This window comes from Danio rerio, chromosome 6 (genome assembly GCF_052040795.2).
Source record: "Danio rerio strain M-AB ecotype USA chromosome 6, GRCz13ab, whole genome shotgun sequence".
Taxonomy (NCBI): Eukaryota; Metazoa; Chordata; class Actinopteri; order Cypriniformes; family Danionidae; genus Danio; species Danio rerio.
Window position 1 is genome coordinate 8,940,001 of NC_141026.1, and position 21,522 is coordinate 8,961,522.

Genomic DNA, 21,522 nt, shown 5'->3' on the forward strand with positions numbered 1-21,522 from the left:
TCTTCTGTTAAAAAACTACAGTAATGATGTTTAACGATAGTATTATGAAAAATTATTTTATTAAATATTTAAATATACATTCTTAAATGTCATTTATTTCTGTGATAGCAAAGCAAAATATTTCAAAATGTTTCCTTTAAAAGAATTCTCAAGGGAATTAATAAAAAAGGCAGCCAAATGGATAAACGTGCATTTAATTTTAAAATCATATTTAGATAGGATCTCCAGTTTAGTGTCTCACCTTTGTCTCCTTCTCTCTGTTGTGTTTTTGACTGCAAAAAACAGGTAGAGATTACACTGCAGTTTAAATTAATGAGGAATGTATGAATGCAGATGCATGAATGAAAAAAACACACACACACAGACACACACACACACACACACACACACACACATATATATATATAAATACATATATATATATAAATCAGGGCTCGAAATTGCGACTATTTTGCTGCAGTACACAAAGCCAAGTCCGTAATGCTTGCCCCGCCTTCACGCTCTTCTTATTGGCCCACTGCTCTAGCACTGAAATATCAGCTGTCGATCACTCTGTTAATATCTTCTGCCTTGGGATGACAGAAAGAGCTACTACCGTGAAAAATCGTAAAGCACTAAAGATTAGAATAAAGATAACATTGACAGATTTTGTTTTAGAAACCATGGCATCTAAAGTTACAAATAATGACACATCTTACTAGTGATCATGTGCTGAATGTTAATCCACCATCTACACTTTTCCAAGAGTGGACAAAAGACTCCATTGGCTTCAATTCCGCTATGAAATGTCTGTGGGATGGAATTTTCAGGTAACTGTCTGCCACATTTAGCACGAGAGCTTCTGTTTAATCCTTCATTTAACCAACAGATGCTGTCCGCCGTGCAAGTGGAAGCTATATGTAAAATTTTAACACCACATATACCATCGCAAATGGGCTTGCAAACTAATATCGCTTCTCATAAAAAGATCGGTATTGCTATTAACATGATGTATGTATATAATAAGGTACAGTATATGTCAAAAGCAAATATCAGACAGAGAACAGCACAAGTTATATCGTTAACAGAATCATTCATGTCCAGCAGTGCGTGCAGGGCCGGTAAGCAGTCCGTGTACCTTTAGGGCACTCAGTTATATTATAAAAATGTATTTTCATGTGATGACAGGATTTCGTTGAGACATATTTTTCTCACGCTTACATATATATTTTTTTGCTTGTTAGTTTGATTACTGTAGATTTCAAATGCAATAAATATTTGTATAAAACTTGTACTAAGGGTGCTTATAATTAGTGGGTGCGACTAATATATATATATATATATATATATATATATATATATATATATATATATATATATATATATATATATATATATATATATATATATATAGTTTTGTTTTTATTCAATACCAATGAGATTAAGTAAATTGTTTGATGTGTTGTTTAGTTTAAAACAGCAACAACAATTTTATGTGCTCCATGTAGCCTAAATGTCAGTTTAAAAACCAACAAAAAGCCTAATTTTAGGCTACACTGCAGTTAATATTATTATTTTACATTTATTTGTAAACCTAGTGCGTTTTAAAATGCGTTTCACTCCTTGTCCTTGCTTTATCCATCAAAAATAATAATAATTTTACCTTTTAATCAGTTATGGCCTTTGATTTTTGTTTAAAATGTAAAAAATAAAAATGTATTGGGTAATTTGATAAATAACATAAACAATACTCGATACAACTACTGCTTTTACATTACTGTGATGCTTGGGTTTAGGGTTGGTGTAGTGCTAGACTATAATTAAATTCAATTAATGGGAGATTAAAAAAATTATATAAATAATTCTCGATAACTTCCGGCCAGGGCGAGGCAGTGGCGCAGTAGGTAGTGCTGTCGCCTCACAGCAAGAAGGTTGCTGGGTCAAACCTCGGCTCTGTTGGTGTTTCTGTGTGGAGTTTGCATGTTCTCCCTGCCTTTGCGTGGGTTTCCTCTGGGTGCTCTGGTTTCCCCCACAGTCCAAAGACATGTGGTACAGGTGAATTGGGTAGGCTAAACTGTCCATAGTGTATGAGTGTGTGTGTGAATGTGTGTGTGGATGTTTCCCAGAGATGGGTTGCGGCTGGAAGGGCATCCGCTGCGTAAAAACTTGCTGGATAAATTGGCGGTTCATTCCGCTGTGGCAACCCCGGATTAATAAAGGGACTAAGCCGACAAGAAAATGAATGATAGAACTTCCGGCCACAAACATATCTGATCTAGCAACAACCTGAGTTTGTCCGCAGACTGGAGGTATTATAAAGTTGATGACGACAACGTTGACATAGCAAACTGTGAGATATGTAAACTTGAGATTGCAATTATTTATGTTATTTATTATTTGATTGTTCAAGCTACCTCACAGAAGTGCTCTGTTTGCTAACATACATGTTGTATGTTAAAATAAGGTGAATTAAATAGAAAATAAGGAACATCCTCGATCTGTATCTTCACTCTTCTTTATCCTTTATTTTTTACGTATTATAGAGGTATCGGATCGGGTTCGGTATCGTTAGATATTCAAAATCAAATGACTCAGACTTGAAGGCAAAAAAAAAACCTGATCGGGACATCCCTAACTGAAACTAACATCTATAAAACCTTATTTTAATTTCATGGTACCTTTAACTATGCCCCTATTACAATTACTTTGCTATGTAGCCCTGCCCCCTAATCAACATTCCGTTTGAGTTGGAAGTACATCAACATAGTGAAATAAATATTCCAGATTACATGGACATTAATATTGAATACTCACTATGTCTGTGTACAGCAAAGCCCAGGAGTGACACAACCATGAAGAACAAAACACCCGCAGACACCGAGCCAACAATCAGAGCCAGATCTGTGTTGCCTTTACACACACACACAATAAAAAAATAAAATATTTTGAGAAATCCACTTTAAATTGTTGTATTACTATGGTAAGATAGTAATATTTGAGAGTTACCTGTAGAGGCTTGGGTGCATTCGTGATATCCTGAAATATTATGCAATAAACTTAAATTTAGGGAGCATTTATGAGATATCACTTGTCATTCAGCACTGTACTCACCTGTAATGCATGGCACAGATAGTGGCGTGCTCATTTTGGAGTACGCTTGTGTGTTGGCCAGTGATACGCTGTACTGACACTGATACTGCATGCCATGTTCATAACGTGCTGGTATGGGAAATTTAGCACTGTGTTGGGTCAGTGAGCCCTGATGGTTAGCCTGAGGTGATAAAACACCCACGCGGAATAAAGAGAAGAAGGCGTTTGGATATGCAGGTGACCCAACACACTCCAGTACCTTATCTTCATGATGGGATAAGGCCAATGTGGGTACTGGGAGCTCTGTGAGAGGAAACACACACAGATATAGATTTGAGAACATTTGCAAGAGTGCCAATGAGTTACAGCAAAACTAGGTGTTATTACACATTTTACCCAGCTTTCTGCAATACAAGCTTCTTAATGGTCATTCACGACAAGTTATGTTTTTAATCCAAGTAAACAACCTCATCCGGGAACTTGATTTCAAATATACTCACTTAATGTACTTAATCTACATTAATATGTATCTGCTTGTCGTCACGTTTCTTGTTTTTGACTGTTTGGCATCGTCTTTGTGAATGAATAATACAGGTAGTGCTTTATCTTTAGTTTCTGTCAGCTTCGCGTTTTTGACTGTTCGGCGCCATCTTGTGACTGAATAATGCGCATGTTAGTGCAAGTTCCAGCTGTTTTTGTTTCTTTCAATTTTGCTTTTATTTAAAGAACTAATAAGCAATGGTGGCACAGAATAATGTTTTGTGTCTAATTTTTATGTTTTGTGCCAAGTAAACATGTAATAAGCAGGATAAAGTACATCAATTAGGTTGTTTTTGTAGCCCTTCAAGGACGTATAAAGTTATCATTGAAGAGATTAATATGCCCATGATCTAAATGCTTTTGAATAGTAACTGCTATATTCTAGTATAATAATGAATAAATAAATATACAAATAAATAAAAAAAAATAAATGTTCTTTGATCTCAGAAATTCAAAGAATGACTAAACAAACCTGCAATCAAAAAAATATTTCTTTAAACTTGTTCAAACTACTTATATAAAATGAGCTGAAACAACACAATTCTTGAGATTTCATTAGGACAACTTAATTGTTTTATGTTCAATCAATCCACAAATTTGTTAAAAGTGTTAATGTAATCGATTTGTGTTGGGACAACATGAAAGAGTTTTTTTACAGTGTGTAGAACTGTTAAAGTGATAGTTCACCCAAAAATTAAAATGTACATTTTTATTTTTCAGTTACCATAATACAAAAGAAGATATTTTGAAAAATGGAATATAGAAAAATGGAAACCTGTAACCATTGACTTGCATAATATTTGTTTTCCTGCTATGGAAGTCAGTGGTTACAGATTTTCAGCTTTCTTTAAGTTGGACTCTACAAAAAGGCCAATTCTTGAGCTCACCTATGACTCATACATCTCATGAGCACCTTCAGGAGCCCCTCATTTCTCTGATCTCTCTATGTCAATCTATCTACAGTGCATCCGGAAAGTATTCATAGCGCTTCACTTTTTCCACATTTTTTAATGGTACAGCCTTATTTCAAAATGAATTAAATTCATTTATTTCCTCAAAATTCTACACACAATACCCCATCATAATGACAATGTGAGAATTTTTTTTTTTTAATTGTTGCAAAATTTATTAAAAATAAAAAACCTGAAAAATCACATGTACAGACGTGTTCAGTGCCTTTGCTGTGAAGCTCTAAAATGAGCTCAGGTACATTCTGTTTCCACTGATCATTCTTGAGATGTTTCAGCAGCTTAATTGGAGTTCACCTGTGGTCAATTCAGTTGATTGGACATGATTTGAAAAGGCATACACCTGTCTATATAAGCTCCCAGGGTTGACAATGCATGTCAAAGCACAAACCAAGCATGAAGACAAAGGAATTGTCTGTAGACCTCAGAGAAAGCATTGTCTTGAGGCACAAGGTTAGGTTACAGAAAAATTTCTGCTGCTTTGAAAGTTCCAATGAGCACAATGGCCTCCATCATCTGTAAGTGGAAGATGTTTGGAACCACCAGGACTCTTCCTAGAGCTGGCCGGCCATCTAAGCTGAGTGATCGGTGGAGAAGGGCCTGAGTCAGCAAGGTAATCAATAACCCAATGGTCACACTGTCTGAGCTTCAGTGTTCTTCTGTGGAGAGATGAATTTAGCAATGTACAGAGACATCCTGAATGAAAACCTGCTTCAGAGTGCTCTTGACCTCAGACTGGGGCGACGGTTTATTTTTCCAGCAGGACAATGACCCAAAGCACACCGATAAAAATATCAATGGAGTGGCTTCACAACAACTCGGTGAATGTCCTTAAGTGGTCCAGCCAAAGTCCAGACCTAAATCCAATTGAACATTTCTGGAGAGATCTGAAAATGGCTGTACACTGTCGCTTCCCATCCAACCTGATAAGAGTTTGAGAGGCTACTGCAAAGAGAAAATTCCCAAAGACAGGTGTGCCAAGCTTGTGTTATCATATTCAAAAAGACTTAAGGCTGTTATTGCTGCCAAAAGTGCATCAACAAAGTATTGAGCAAAGGCTGTGTACTTAATACTTAAGTACATGTAATTTTTCAGGTTTTTATTTTTAATAAATTTAACAATTTTACACCAAAAAAAAACTTTTTTCACATTGTCATTATGGGGTATTGTTTGTAGAATGTTGAGGAAATTCTATCTATCTATCTATCTATCTATCTATCTATCTATCTATCTATCTATCTATCTATCTATCTATCTATCTATCTATCTATCTATCTATCTATCTATCTATCTATCTATCTGTCTGTCTGTCTGTCTGTCTGTCTGTCTGTCTGTCTGTCTGTCTGTCTGTCTGTCTGTCTGTCTATCTATCCTTTAAGTTAGCCTTTTCTGCTGCTTCATATTTTAAAATATTACCTTTAAAAATGTTTAATACAGACATAAAATGTAACGAGAACAGCATGCACAGCAGTCTCCTTACCTATGACAGTGATGTGCACCGGCTGGCTGGCTGTGGAGTTCACAGTCTTCGGGACTTTGAGTTGGTAGAGACAGACATACTCTCCACCATCCTCCTGTCCCTCGGTCGTCACACTGAAACGAGACTCCTGGGACTGAGACACCAGTTTTGCTGGAGCAATCAGGGAGCCTGGGCCTCCTTTGGCTCTCCGGAGCAGAAGGAAAGCCTTTGGAGACTGTTTCTGAGGGTCATCTGGAGCTTGACAGTGAAATGACAGTGTCTGACCAGGCACAACATGTCCACCAGAGGGCTCCACCACCAGGTGAGGGGATGGAGGAGGACTGACATCAACAGCTAGAAGAAGAATTCAAATTAAGAGTATTTAGGCCCTGTTCACATGTGAAATTAAGATGCAATTTTTAGTGATGAGGAAGTTTGGATCATTTTTCTGACTCAGGCTTTTAAGTCTCGTTCAGCGAGATAAATCATTTCGTTCAATATGACAGAACTTTCTTAAAATGTTACAAGTTGCTTCTAAACACATCTACAACCAGGGCCAGATTAACGTATGGCCTCGGTAGGGCTGAAGCCCCAGGGCCCACGGCAGAAGGGGGCTCTTGATTGGCTAAAGGATTAATTTGCTCTATGAAATGGGAAACGCCTCTTTGCGTTATGCTTTCTCTCGTTGATGATGTGAAGTAGTCCTTTCGGTTCGCTGCTGTTCAAAAACAGTGACGTCGGTGCTAAACTGCAGCTTAGAGTGGCTGTAGCCCAATTAGAATATCGAATAGCCCTGTTTTAGTCACCCATAAGGGTCATCAGGTGTCCCAATTTTCCCAGGACAGTGCCTTATTTCAGCACTACGGTGAGAACCGTCCAGTCAAAGGTAGGCTAAGCAAGCTCATTGTAAAACAAGAAATAAAATTCATCACTGATACACTTGTGCATGTTGTAACAGAAGCTGGGATAAGTGGAATCATACTGAACGGACTCAAAACTAGGCGCCGTCTCGGCCTCGCGGCGGTTACAGCTGGATTCAAACTGGCGCGCCCGCACAATCCATCTATCACACAATATAACTGAGACAGTGCGCAAACAAATCAAATAGCCTACACAAGCAGTTATCAAAATATCCATAGTTGAGAAGTATCTATCTCAAGTAAATACACTCTTTTGTGCTTTACAGTAAGTCTAACTGAACCAGTTACAAAGCAAACTTTTTTCATGAATGTTTAATTTGCCCCTTTTATGATAACCACAGAAATAATGTGGAGCAAGGAAATGTTGGTGCTGACTTTTATTAGACAATATACCTGATACAACATATGAATGAATAAATAAATAAATAAATAAATAAATAAGTAAATAAATAAATAAATAAATAAATAAAATAAGGATGCAAGCCCTCTGTAACTCAGAAAACCACAACAAGCTATTTATATTATATAGGATATTATAAGCATAGATATTAAACATAATTTATCATTAAGGATTTATGGTAAGCTAAAGTTCTAAAGAACCTTTTTACAGCTAAACCCTTATTTAAAGTATTTATTCTAAATCACTGATTTAGAAAGTATTGCAAATATTTATTTATTTATGTTTTTTCTTTTTTTTTAACTGAATGTTTGAACTTTAAAGTTTATGTTATGTCATTACTTAGTTTTGTATACTGCAGGCCTATTTTAATAAAATAGAAAAATATATAATAATGAAATATAAATCAAATGGTGTAAAATTTGATAATAATATGAATTAATAAATTAATAATAAAAACAACAACAATTATATATATATATATATATATATATATATATATATATATATATATATATATATATATATATATATATATATATATATATATATATATATATATATATATATATATAAAATACACACACACACTTTTGTGAGGTAAAAAAAAATGAAAAGGGAGGCCCTTGGATATAGCTCCAGGGCCCAGTGTGTTCTTAATCCAGCCCTGTCTACAACTAGACCAAACAAACACAAACAAGTCATAACTAGAATGCTATAACAAAGAGAAAAATAATCATTCATCCCAGCAGTCACAGGACGTCAACATGATGTCAAATTGACTTTGTACCCCAACATTGTGCGCATTCTGTTTGTAAATGAAAATCAGGTTGACATCAGAACATAGCCTATTCATAAAGTGTTTATTGATCTGTTTAGACTTCTTTGTATGGTAAGAAAATTGTGCTAGCTTTTGCAATTTTAGACTGAATGATCAGAGACAGCCAATCAGCCAATCAGAAGTGGTTAGAAAGTGGAAAAAAAAGAGACACCAGGTGTGAAAAGAAAAGTGTCTCTTTTGTCCACCTGTGACAGATGAAAACTTCTCCTAATACCAGTAAGTATGTGCATGCAATATCAAAAAAAGTAATAATTTGCAATACAACACTAGCGATGTAAAGCAGTGCAGGGTGGAGTGCAGTTTGGTTTGGTGGTTACTACTGACTGAGGGTTTAATCTATAGACTATGCTGTTTGTTTAACAGTCACACCTCTTTGACCTCAAGACACTTCCTGCTTCAACTCAGTGGCGAACTGCCTAAACCAAACCAATGTGACAGAGATTCATGCAGCACTATTTGCGTTTATTGAGCCTGCATATTCAGTTGAATTATCAAAATATAAAGGAACATATAGTTTGGTATTTGAATTTTTTAACAAAAAATATATATGGCAAAAAACAGGATTTAGGTTTAATTTCCCATGCAAAAACACAGGGAAAAAACCCTGAATGATTTCACACAAGGATCATGCGGCAGTGAACACTGGAGTAATGATTTAAATTCAATGTTTTTAAAAAAAAACATATTTTAAAATGTATGCAAATGGGTAAAAAAAGGATTTTAAGCCAAATAATTGTATTCTTGATCAAATGAAATTTGCCTTGGTTTGCAGAAGAGACTTTTTAATATAATATAATATAATATAATATAATATAATATAATATAATATAATATAATATAATATAATATAATATAATATAATATAATATAATATAATATAATATAAATCAATAAAATATAATATAATATAATTCAATATAATATAATGTAATATAATATAATATAATAAAATATAATGAAATATAAATCAAAAAAATATAATATAATATAATATAATATAATATAATATAAATCAATAAAATATAATATAATAAAATATAAATCAATATAATATAATATAATATAATATAATATAATATAATATAATATAATATAATATAATATAATATAATATAATAAAATATAAATCAATAAAATATAATATAATAAAATATAAATCAATAAAATATAATATAATATAATATGATATAATATAATATAATATAATTTAATAAAATATAAATCAATAAAATATAATATAATATAATATAATATAATATAATAAAATATAATATAATATAATAAAATATAATATAATATAATATAATATAATAAAATATAATATAATATAATAAAATATAATATAATATAATATAATATAATATAATATAATATATTTTAATATAATATAATATAATATAATATAATATAATAAAATATAAATCATTAAAAAAAATAATATAATGAAATATAGTATAATATAATATAATATAATATAATATAATATATAATATTATTATATAACACTAATTATATAATATTATATAATATATGTATTATATTATATATGTATTATATAATATTAATATAAAACACAGGGAAACTGAAGGCAGTGACGAGCACATCTTAGAACAGGGGTGCCCAAACTTGGTCCTGGAGGGTCAATGTTCTGCAGGTTTTTAGCTCCAACTTGCCTCAAAACACCTGCAAGGATGTGTCTAGAAAGCCTAGTAAGGGCTTGATTAGCTAGCTCAGGTGCGTCTGATTGGGGTTGGAACTAAACTTTGCAGGAAATCGGCCCTCCAGGACTGAGTTTGGACACCCCTGTCTTAGCCCTTTTTGCCTTTGAAATTCAAGCTACAAAGTAAATAATGCTGCAATCGATTTGTGTTTGGTTGTCTCAAAAAAAACCTCAAGAATTGTGTTGTTTGAGCTCATTTTAAATAAATACTGTAGTTTGAACAAACATTATTTTTTGAGTATACATCCAGAGACCAAGTGAAGCAGAATTTAGATTGGGAGAGAACCTGATGCCTTCCAGCCTTGAAATGCTGCCTCCAAAGGATGCCTTTTAGAGCTTTCGGACGCAGCCTTTGGGTGAGATGTGTAAGAAACTAATCCAGTCTGATAAATCTATTTACAGTAGGTGTTTAGGTTATAAACTGACTTAAGTTCATAGAAATATTAGAAACTAATTCACCCCTGAGGCATCCCGACCACATTACAAAATTAATTGTATGTTATTTTCGAATAATTCAACGGCCAACCATCAATTATTCCTTAAATAATATAAACTCACCTTCAAGCTTTGGTTGCATGTACATACTAAACATGCTATTTTCATACTGACAGCAATAATGATTCTCCTTCTCTTTATCGTTTCCCCCAAGTGAAAGAGTAAAGTGAGCCTCTTGTTGTTTGGTTGTATGCTTTATGGTTTCTATCAACTGCCGCAGTTTGAAAAGTTTAAACTCCAGTCCGGCATGACCTTCTGGAGCCCGACACAACAGCTCCACGGATGAGCCTCTGGTGCCGGTCTGGGTGAGGACAGGAGCTGGAGCAACGGAGGGCTCACCAGCTGGAAAAATATGGAGATATTAGTCAGAGTTACTTTCTAGTTCAATCATGTTTGGTCATTCTAGTCAATCAGCTAGGTTTGATTTAAATTATTCAGCACTGGAATATAAAAAATACAATATTTTCCAACCCAGGCTCATTCTGAAAACGTTCCCCTATATACATTTTTGGAGAGTGCCAAATATATCCCAAGAGCAACGTTTTTTTTTTGTTTTTTTTTCGTGAATCCACCACTCGCTGTGTATGCTTTTAGAGTTCACAAATTTCTCTCACAATTGCCTTTCGCGCCTGCTGTTCTCGCATTAAAAACACTGTCGACTGACTGACTGAATGACTGACTGACTGACTGACTGATCGACTGATCCACCCTTCTCCTTCCAATAGTATTTTCAAAAGCACCGATTGACCTGCCCAACCACTTCCCTAAAAATTTTTTAAAAAGCAATCCTTTTTTAAGAAGCCCTCGCCTGATTTTTACCACGTTTTCAGATTATACCACATTCTCACCCTGGTATTTACTTGTTTATTTTATTTTTTAGCTTCTGTTTTTGTCTTACCTGCTTTCTGGAACCGTTCTTTACTGGACTCGAACCCAGTCATCATGATAAACTCCACTCTGTCTCTCAAGTCCATCGACGTACATAATGAGCTAACTGGACAAACTGGCAACAACGTGACAGCTGTGCACACGGAGGTAAGTGGTCAGCTGGTAATGGCGAAAAGGAACGGCGTCATATCGGCCCGTGGCATTCGTTTTAAAACCGAAATGCAGCCATATGTACTTCTGACTACATAATTTGCAATCTCCAGAAATGTATATAGGGCTACATTTTCAGAATGAGCCCATGTTGATACTTTAAACTTCTATTAACCCTAAATGATGACAGAAATTTGACTTTTATATGGGATCATTTTTAACTTTCACCGAATAGCTTTTGTAATCAAGGAGATGATTTGAAAAGGTCAAATAAGGACACGTGTTGTTTGCAGTAATAAATTGTAGCCCTGCGAACAATGAAAAATCAATTACATCTAGTGGAAATGTCTGAAAATATTCTTCCATCTAGTAGAAATGCATCTAAATAATTTCAAACAGCACATTTCATATAAAATTAGAAAATAGTATATATTTTTTTACATTTTTAATAACAAACTTCTATCATTTTCTTTACATTTATCTTTTTATACTTTAATTTTAAGGAATATCACAAGTATTTGCTTAAAAAAAGCAGAACAGCTAACAAATTAATTATAAAAGGTGATAAATGAATTATAACTAATGTATAATACAAATTAGTAACATAATTGCATACAAAAACAAAATATAAAACTAATTATTGAATAAAATAAGTTAATCTAAAAAGTCTGTCATTTTTGACTACAAAGCAACCAGCAACAAAGGGCTAAGAGCAGAGGTTTCAGCAAAAATTACTCAAGATTGAAAAAAAATCTAAATAAACTTATATTTTGATCTTATGTCAATATATCAATATTGTAATATGAATACACCTACCACTAAAATGCAGCTTCAGGATGATCAAAACTGTGGGAAAATATCCATAAAACCACATTTTTCCAGTGCTGAGATCCAGATATTCCCGATTTTTTACAGCTACTAGTTTTACTAGTTTTTTTGTATATATATTTAAATGAGCAATGCTCTTTATGACTGATTCAACAGATTAAACCTCCCGTCCCCACTCACTTGCGCAAAACTTCCTCATCCTCGGGTTAAAAACACCAACGAACCTGTTTCATATGTTTAAGAAAACCACATCCTTCCATTACATCAAAGAAGCAACACTAAAACGACACTCCCTTGTGTGAGTTAATGCTGCAATGACAATGACAGGAAGCTCATGCTCAAAATTCATCTATTTTCATCCAAACCTTAAATTTGTCCACTGATATGTGCAATAAAAAGTGGTTTGTTTAGCACCGTGAATTGTAAGCCACACAGACTCTGAAAGGAGACACATTTATCCCAAACATCCCCATTAGTGGTTGACCAAAATGTTTATTTGTTCCTCTCCAAGCCTGATCTTGTGGTTTGAATAGAAAGAGCAGAAACTGTGTTTAACGCCATGTTTACTACAGCTGGGAGGAACTGTGGTCATTTGATTGTTTTGTCAGTGTCACAAGGACAGGAAAAACAACAGCTGCCTGTTGTCTTCCACATTATTTGTGTCATTCTATAATTAATCAATGAGCAAGAGAAACACACTGTAAAAAATCTACACAATCGATTTGTGTTGGAACAACAAGAAAGAATTAAATTAACTAATTGGCTTTTACAAATTTAAGTTGATTGAACATAAAACAAGGGCGACACGGTGGCTTAGTGGTTACCACAGTCACCTCAGAGCAAGAAAGTCGCAGGTTCGAGTCCTTTTTTCGCATAGTGGGTAATGTAGTCATTCAACTTCACAATTTGTAAAGTTGCAGTATTTGAATAATGATAGTTTGTTCCTTTACTTGAAAGGTTTGAATCAGAGAGGTTTACTCTATCATTATTATTGACATGTTATAGATATCAATCAACCTTAAAGTTTGCTTCGATTGTTCAGCGTTTACACTTTACCATTGCACACACTTTGTAACATTATATTTATTAAATATTAAGTTTAAGATATATAAATATATATATATATATATATATATATATATATATATATATATATATATATATATATATATTTTTTTTTTTTTTTTTTTTACTATTAGACCTATTTGCCTTAGTAATGTTGGTAAATTAATGTGGTTATATGAATACAAAAATCCTAATATTTCCAAACGTTTACAATTTTTTTTTTTTAAATATTCAATAATTATTGATACCGAATGATAAGAAATAGTGTATCATGATAATTTTCTTTTTTTTTTTGCTGTATTGCCCAGCTCTAATATATGGGTTATGAGCTTATCACGCTGTACAGGGGCCTGTTCCATAAACCAAGCTTACAGAAAAAGCCAGGCTTATTTTGGTAAGTCAGGTTTATTAATGGTGGATTCGGTTTCATAAATCCAATTTACGATAGTTTAAACTCAGTTACTCTGGCAAATTATGCTGGGAAACTAGTGTGCTCCGGGGCAGGTTAACTCTCAGGGTAAGTCTTAAGTTCACGCTTAATCAAGGTAAAATTTACATTCTGCTGTGATTTGATGCCATTTTAATTCACTTAACCTCTTAATAATGATTAAAACTTTATAGTCACTTAATAATAATAATAATAATAATAATAATAATAATAATAATAATATATATATATACACACACACACACACACACACACACATATATATATATACACAAAACATCTTTAATATATATTAAACAACAAAAAAATACAAACTACAACTAGAAACTTTCAATTATATATATATATATTTTTTCTTTTTTTTCTGTTGTTGTTTTTTTTCCTGTTTATTACAACTTTAGTTAATATTTTCCCTCAACACATTAATTTGGGTGTACTAATTCTTTGACTGTGATCTTCACTTTATTTTTTGTTAGATTAGTTAAAAATTTAGCTTTTGCTTTTTGCACATAGATATTATTGTAAATCATCCTGTAAAAAATAATACATTAAAAGAAAGATCTGTGATGCGTGTACTTAGCTATATATAAGCTCTAACTGATATAAAGAAGTAGGCTTTCTTAAAGAAGGACTTTAAAGCTGTAGACCCAAGTGGAATAATCGGGAGATGGGTCTGGGCTGAGCAGTTGCCTTACTTTAATATTAAGATATTTTCCCATGGGGCACGGGAAACACAAGTGTCAAAGAGAAAGCAAAAATTTGCAGCGGATTCGGGAGCAAATAAAAAATCCCGCCACTTGTGCGTGCACGGCTCTTTGTACCCAGCATTTTAACTTAATGTGGTGACGTTATGCACATTTTGAATGTTACAGGGAGCCTGCAACACATTAACTTCTTTCTTGCAAGCAACAATTGCGCTGTGAACGGAGCTGTGTCTCATTTCAGAAATCTTTCAGTTATCATAGTTGCCATGGTAGCAAACAACATAAACGATGCATCTCGACCTTTAAGGTTGTACGACAGTAGCGTGCACGAGCAGTTATCTAGATTATTTAAACTGAACTCAGATTAGTTGGATCAAATGATCTTCAACTTGCTGTTATGGAACCAATTTAAGCGTGGACGTTTAGTTCGGCTCACTGAAGTCAGGCTTTTGACTTTAATCCCCGCTTTTTTTAAACCACATTTATTATACAGCCTCCAGGTCTTAAAGGGTCACGAAACACCAAAACACATTTTTTGAGCTGTTGACAGTCGTATATGTGTCCCACACTGCTAAAAACACTATTAAGACACCTATATTTCACTAAAAAGTGTAAATTGGTTGTTTTTGCGTTTTTTCAAGCAAATTCGTACTTCCTGTTTGAAACGAATTATTGAAGCTGCGTCACGGCCATGACATAATAGCCTGTATTCCAGCGTGCAGACTGGGCGTCTGTGCCAGAGTGAGTCTTATTACGTCTTACAGTGTGTTGCATTAATGCATGAGTAAGGCTTGGTTCAAACCAATTAGCGCGCTCTATTGTGCAACTTCATTAATATTCATTACTGTGTTTACACGACATAGACGCCACGTTGTGTTGGCAAAACAAGCGTGAAGTGTTGCTTTTATAGTTTGCTGCAGTTAAGTTTCGTTTTCTTTTTCTCTCTGTGAGAGCTCAGACTCACGTGTGGATTAACAGTGTACGCGACGCTCGACAACAATAACTTCACTTACGTGTCTAAGGAGGATTATTGTTTACCTGAGAGTTTACCTTAGCTTGTAGTATTCTCTTCATAAAGACGCGGCTCTAGTTGCTGGTGATTGTCCTGTCACTACAGATTTGGTAAGTGAGCGACCAGTGCTCTTTGTTTATTCAGTTTGTTCGTATCGAACTAAGTTAACTATTGCACCGTAACATGTTAGGACCACAACCAAACTTTAACCTCTTGTAGGGTTTTTAACCGCATTTAGTGACCGGAATAACACAAGCGGCTTTCTGACGCTACCTGCCGTGTGCATCTAAGTTTCCGGGAAATGCTGAGGTTTTTTTTCTTTCATTCGCCGTGCGGTATCAAACATTGGATGAAAAATACACGCTTAGAGCAGCTCCTCGAATCAAATATCTCGTTTGTCGCGAGGGGCATGAATGAATTCCCAGAATGAAAGAGCCAAACTGCAGTTAAAGTCCACCATTTAATAATTTGGCAAATAATTCCACTACAGATGTCCATGTAGGTTAAACACCATCACTTTCTACTGTGTGTGAGTATTTTGACGGAAACTCACGAGTGCCCAAATAGACACTCCCACACCCTCCCACTTTAGTTCCTCCTACGTTCCCCTCTAAACAGAGCTGGACACGCCCACTTTTCTGACTTTTTCCAAAGTAGAGGTGTGAAAACACCCTGCTGAAACGAGGGGGTTTCTTGGCCCTTTAAACCTAAAAATAGCAATGATGAGTCATTGAGCTTCTGGTCAAATGAACTAAGACAAAGCAGAAGATGTGGTCATTGTATATTTATAAGTGCATTAGGATGGTAAATGCAATATCTTGAAACTAATTTAAGGAACTGAAATATTACGAAAATGCCATTGGAAAATTTGCAAACTTTACAGTATGTTCACCATTTAAAGTTTTAGACAACTTTAACCTTATTACTTTTCTACTGGTTGATTTAGAGATGTAATATAGAGGGAAGTCAACAAAACATGAAAAAACACAAATGGACAGTAAGAGGTCCACACAATTCCTTCATGTATTCCTGACACAAATCAGTGAGGCTAACTTAACTGTTTTTACAAATTTAATTCAGATTGAACATAAAACAATGAAGTTGTCCCAAAAAACTTGAGAATTGAGAGTTCTTTTTTTTTGAGTGTCTGTACGTTTGGAATTGACAATAACAAGAAAATAACATGAGCTTAGGGTAAAATCAGCAGCAAAAATGAAATGAAAACTTTAGCTATAGTTCTACCAGGAAGACTGAGATGTGACGTTATTCATAATAATTATCTCGTCAGCCTATAACAACCAAGCAAGCCATGTATATAAGCCCATCTAAACAATCTGTTTCGCTGTATTCAGATGACATTGCGGAAGTTTCCCTCCATTCTCGCCATCATCATCACCACCACCAGGTCAGCCTTGTCTCCACTCAGGGGGTTGGCTTCGCCCTGCCTTCATCTTCAGGCAGGATCTGCCAGCTTATCCAGAGTTCTGCACTATAGACGGGGCTTACGCCAAAGAACTTCATGAAAGGACCGTAACGAATTCGCATTCGTGCAAACAATTCACAATAAATGTTCAAACGTTTATCTGCCTCCTAATGTCTTTCTGGTAGAAATAAAAACCCCAAAGTTCAACATCAAGAGGAAAGAAGGCAATAACTCTATATTACAAGCTTTACTAGTGTGTTAAAAGAAAAGTGAAATTGAATACAGATGCAGACTGTGGCAGGCTTTGGATTTAAAAGATTCATTATGAAGTGTATCAGCTTCAATAATGGGCAATGTTCTCATTTTCTGCAAAATATGTATTTCCAATTTAAAGAAAAAATAATTCTAATACATCTTTGATAACCAAGGAATAAACCAAAATCTTGATGCATAATGTATACACTAATGCACAAATGATTTCTCAGCTTTCCTCCAAGAACATGATGTCTTATTTCAAAGACAAAAACATTCATACAGTAATGGCCAGAAGAAGCAAACTAAATAATAATGAAATTGCCCTAATAATGCAGCTCCTTGTAATAAATTCATTTTTGTTCTTTTTTTTTCATTCATTTTCCTTCGGCTTAGTCCCTGTATTAATCAGCGGTCGCCACAGTGGAATGGACCACCAACTTATCCAGCATATGTTTTACACAGCAGATGCCCTTGCAGCTGCAACCCAGTCCTGGGAAACATCCATACACACTCATACACTAAGGCCAATTTGGTTTATTCAACTCACCTGTACCACATGTCTATGGACTGTGGGGAAACCAGAGCACCTGAAAGAAACCCACACCAACACAGAAAATAAGGAGAAATGCAAAAAAAAAAAAAAGTACCGTTATGAAGGGAGACGCTAACAACGAAGTTGCGGATCTAAATGCAGGATTTATTATATAGAGAATGGTCAGGCAGCCAATCATCACAATCAGGAGCAAACGGTAACACAGTCAAATCCAGAAGATTGGTCAATAACAGGCAAGTGGTCGATCCAGGCGGCAAACAACAACAACAACAAACAAAGCATTGATCGGTACACGGCAAGACAAGGCAAACAGCGTAATAATGTTCACTCAACAGCTTAAGCCTGATTTTTACTTCTGCGTCCAGTGACCGGCGTAACCCACGGCACATGCAACGCGCGTGGCTGTGCATTTATACTTCTGCGCGCTGTCTTTGTTGGTCTGCATCAACACGTCCGAAATGCTAGTTGGCAGTGAGGTGTAAATGTTCCTCGAACATTGTCGAGTTTCTTCGCTGCTTTTTTTGCTTTTCCTGAACACTTCCGGGATGTACAAGTGGCTCAAACTCACTCATTATGAGGCAGGAACCGGCATACGTGCAACAACTTTAACTATGAGGTAAACACAAAACAAAACTTTCCATCCGGAGCTCCTTCACGGGACTCCACACTTGTAAACAATCGCTCGCGCCATTCGCGTGGCTCTCGTTCCTGCCCAGACTCTTCAGCGCTACCAAGCCGACCAATCACAGAGCTTGCGCTACGCGTTGTTGCGACGTGTAGTTACATTTTTTGAGAGGTACACATCAGTGACGCCAATGGCCACGGCGAAGGGCTATGCGTCAGCGCCGTAGCATACGCCGGCGTTTGACGCAGAAGTATAAATTAGCCTTTACAAGACTGGTGTGTGCGTGTGCTGCTTTTAAAGTCTAAGTAATTAGTTTAAAACGTTCCACTGGCTGTGTATGTATATGTGTAATTAAGGTGAATGAGGAACAGGTGTGAGTGTGTGGTGCATGACAGGATTTGTAGTTCTTGTGGAGGCAGATTTGTAGTTCTTCGGCAATCTGTATAGACTACATCGCTGGTGATTGTAACAAGTAGAATCGTAATTTTAAAAAACAAATAAGCACTGAACAGAACTTAAAAACCTAGTGAAAAGTATATATTATTAATTATTAGCCCCACTTTGATTTTTTTTTCTTTTTTGTTATTTTCCAAATGATGTTTAAAAGAGCAAGGAAAATTTTTACAGTATGTCTGATGATATTTTTTCTTTTGAGAAATTCTAGTTTGTTTTATTTCGGCTAGAATAAAAGCAGTATTAATTTTTTAAAACCATTTTAAGGTCAATATTATTAGCCCCTTTAAGCTATATTTTTTCTAATAGTCTACAAAACAAACCATCGTTATAGCTTGATTAATTACCCTAACCTGCCTAGTTAACCTAATTAACCTAGTTAAGCCTTTAAATGTCACTTTAAGCTGTATAGAAGTGTCTTGCAAAATATCAAGTAAAATATTATTTACTGTCATCATGTCAAAGATAAAATAAATCAATTATTAAAAATGAGTTATTTAAACTATTATGTTTAGAAATGTGTTTAAAAATCTTCTTTCTGTTAAACATAAATTGGGGAAAATAATTAACAGGGGAGCTAATAATTCTGACTTCAACTGTATATACAGTCAGAATTATTAGCCCTCCTGAATGATTAGTTCCCCTGTATATTTGTACGAACATAACACATTTCTAAACATAATAGTTTAACTAACTTATTTCTAATAACTGATTTCCTTTATCTTTGTTATGATGACAGTAAATAAAATTTGACTAGATAATTTCAAGATACCAGTACTCAGCTTAAAGTGACATGTAAAGGCTTAACTAGGTTCATTAGTTATTAAGGCAAATCATTGTATAACAATGGTTTATTCTGTAGAAAATCTAAACAAAAAATTGCTTAAAGGAGCTAATAATATTGACCTTACAATCGGATTTAATAATAAAAAACTGCTTTTATTCTAGCCAAAATAAAACAAATAAGACTCTTTTTAAGAAGAAAAAATATTTTATGAAATACTGTGAAATATTCCTTTCTCTGTTAAACATCATTTGGGAAATATTGGGAAAAAATGCACAGAGGGCTAATAATTATGACTGTATCTGTTTGCATTCATGATGACCAAACGTTGCCCTTCCTCCCAACATTCAGTTTCAGCTACAGCCATCAAGCATGAGTTGCATTATTTCAAGAGACTGTAACCTTGTGTTTATTTAGCCGCTCATTTGAGTAACCTTGCACTGACCTGATTCGTGCACTAAAAACAGTAAACGTGCATAAGGAAACGATGTGTTCTCATTCAAATGTGACAATACAGTGGCTTTCAACACAAACAACTCAGTCGCAAAAAAAAAGGTTTGGTGATATTAAATGTGTGTTTGTGCTGTTATCAGTGGGCAAAGGGGCATCAGAGGGACCCGGAGCTCGCTCTATTATCTCTTCCAGGACAGGAGGCCTGTGATCAGCCAAAGCACACTGATAACTGCTCTCCAGAACATAATCACCTACTGAACACCGGCCTTCTCAGAATCGCACACTCACATAGATGCTGACTTTATGTGCAGGAGAGAGGTATCGCATTAAGTTAGAGCCCTGAGCTTAAACGTAGATGCTCTGTTTTATATATTTCTGCTCGCTCAATCTATGCAAACAATGTTCTCATTAATTTAGCTTTTAATATCATGATGAATAGGTTACAAGTCATATGTTGAGATGTTTTGTTTTGCTTTTTGAAGCACAGTTGACGTCAGAATTATTATCCCCTGTATATTTCTGTTTAACAGAGAGGTTTTTCAACACATTTCTAAACATAATAGTTTTAATAACTCATCTCTAATAACTGATTTATGTTATCTTTGTCATGATACAGTAAATAATATTTGACTAGATATTTTTCAAGATAATAATTCAGCTTAAAGTATCATTTAAGTGATTAACTAGGCAAGTCAGGTCAGGCAATTTAAGGTAATTAGGCAGGTCATTGTATAAGTGGTTTGTTCTGTAAACAATTGAAAAGATAATTGCTTAAGGGGGCTAATAATATTGACCTTAATATGGTTTTTAAAAATTAAAACTCCTTTTTTTTAGCTGAAATAAAACAAATAAGACTTTCTCCAGAAGAAAAAATATTATTAGACATACTGTGAAAATTTCCTTGCTCTGTTAAACATCATTTGGGAAATATTTAAAAAAGAAAAAAATATTCACAGGAGGGCCAATAATTCAACTGTATTTGCTGTCACACAATGTATACTTTTACTAGTACTACTACTACTACTACTACTACTACTACTATTATTATTATTATTATTATTATTATTATTATTATTATATGCATCATGTGACACAGAAGACTACAGTAATGGAAATACATTCCATTTTAAAATATCTCCACATCAAAAACAGTTAATAACACTATTTTCAATGTATTCAAACTTTTAACCAAGTCTGTAAGTTTTTCCTTTTTCTATTGTATATTAAACTATTAATATATTTTGCAGTAGCATGTTTAATATCCATTGCAAGCTCACTGTTTAATTTCAAAATTATTTCAATTTTAAATATTACAATGCTGAGCATATATAAGTACACCACTCACAAATCTTTTAAATACATATATACAATTTTAATAAGAAGCTATACAATATTATATTTGTGCATATGCATTACTTTAGTCAGCACTGAAGCCAAATCTGAAGCTTATCTAACATTATAACGGTCCAAAA

At 34.4% G+C, this 21,522-nt stretch overlaps 1 protein-coding gene across 6 annotated transcripts in view; it reads right to left on the reverse strand.

Moving 5' to 3' along the window:
- Positions 1–21,522, reverse strand: part of LOC137495917 (uncharacterized) — a 70,571-nt gene that overhangs the window by 38,225 nt on the left and 10,824 nt on the right. For 2 of the 6 annotated variants that reach the window (XM_087256580.1, XM_087256579.1), the window contains exons 1-7: positions 12,264–12,492; positions 10,473–10,751; positions 6,058–6,390; positions 3,091–3,372; positions 2,986–3,015; positions 2,794–2,889; positions 242–272 (exon numbers count right to left, since the gene is read on the reverse strand). In XM_087256580.1, coding sequence (XP_087112706.1) covers positions 242–272; positions 2,794–2,889; positions 2,986–3,015; positions 3,091–3,372; positions 6,058–6,390; positions 10,473–10,751; positions 12,264–12,321 — 1,109 coding nt within the window. In that variant the 5' untranslated portion in view covers positions 12,322–12,492. Of the gene's footprint in view, positions 1–241; positions 273–2,793; positions 2,890–2,985; positions 3,016–3,090; positions 3,373–6,057; positions 6,391–10,472; positions 10,752–12,263; positions 12,526–21,522 lie in introns of those variants that run through there. The other 4 variants (XM_087256582.1, XM_087256581.1, XM_087256577.1 and 1 more) reach the window with 3 other exon arrangements.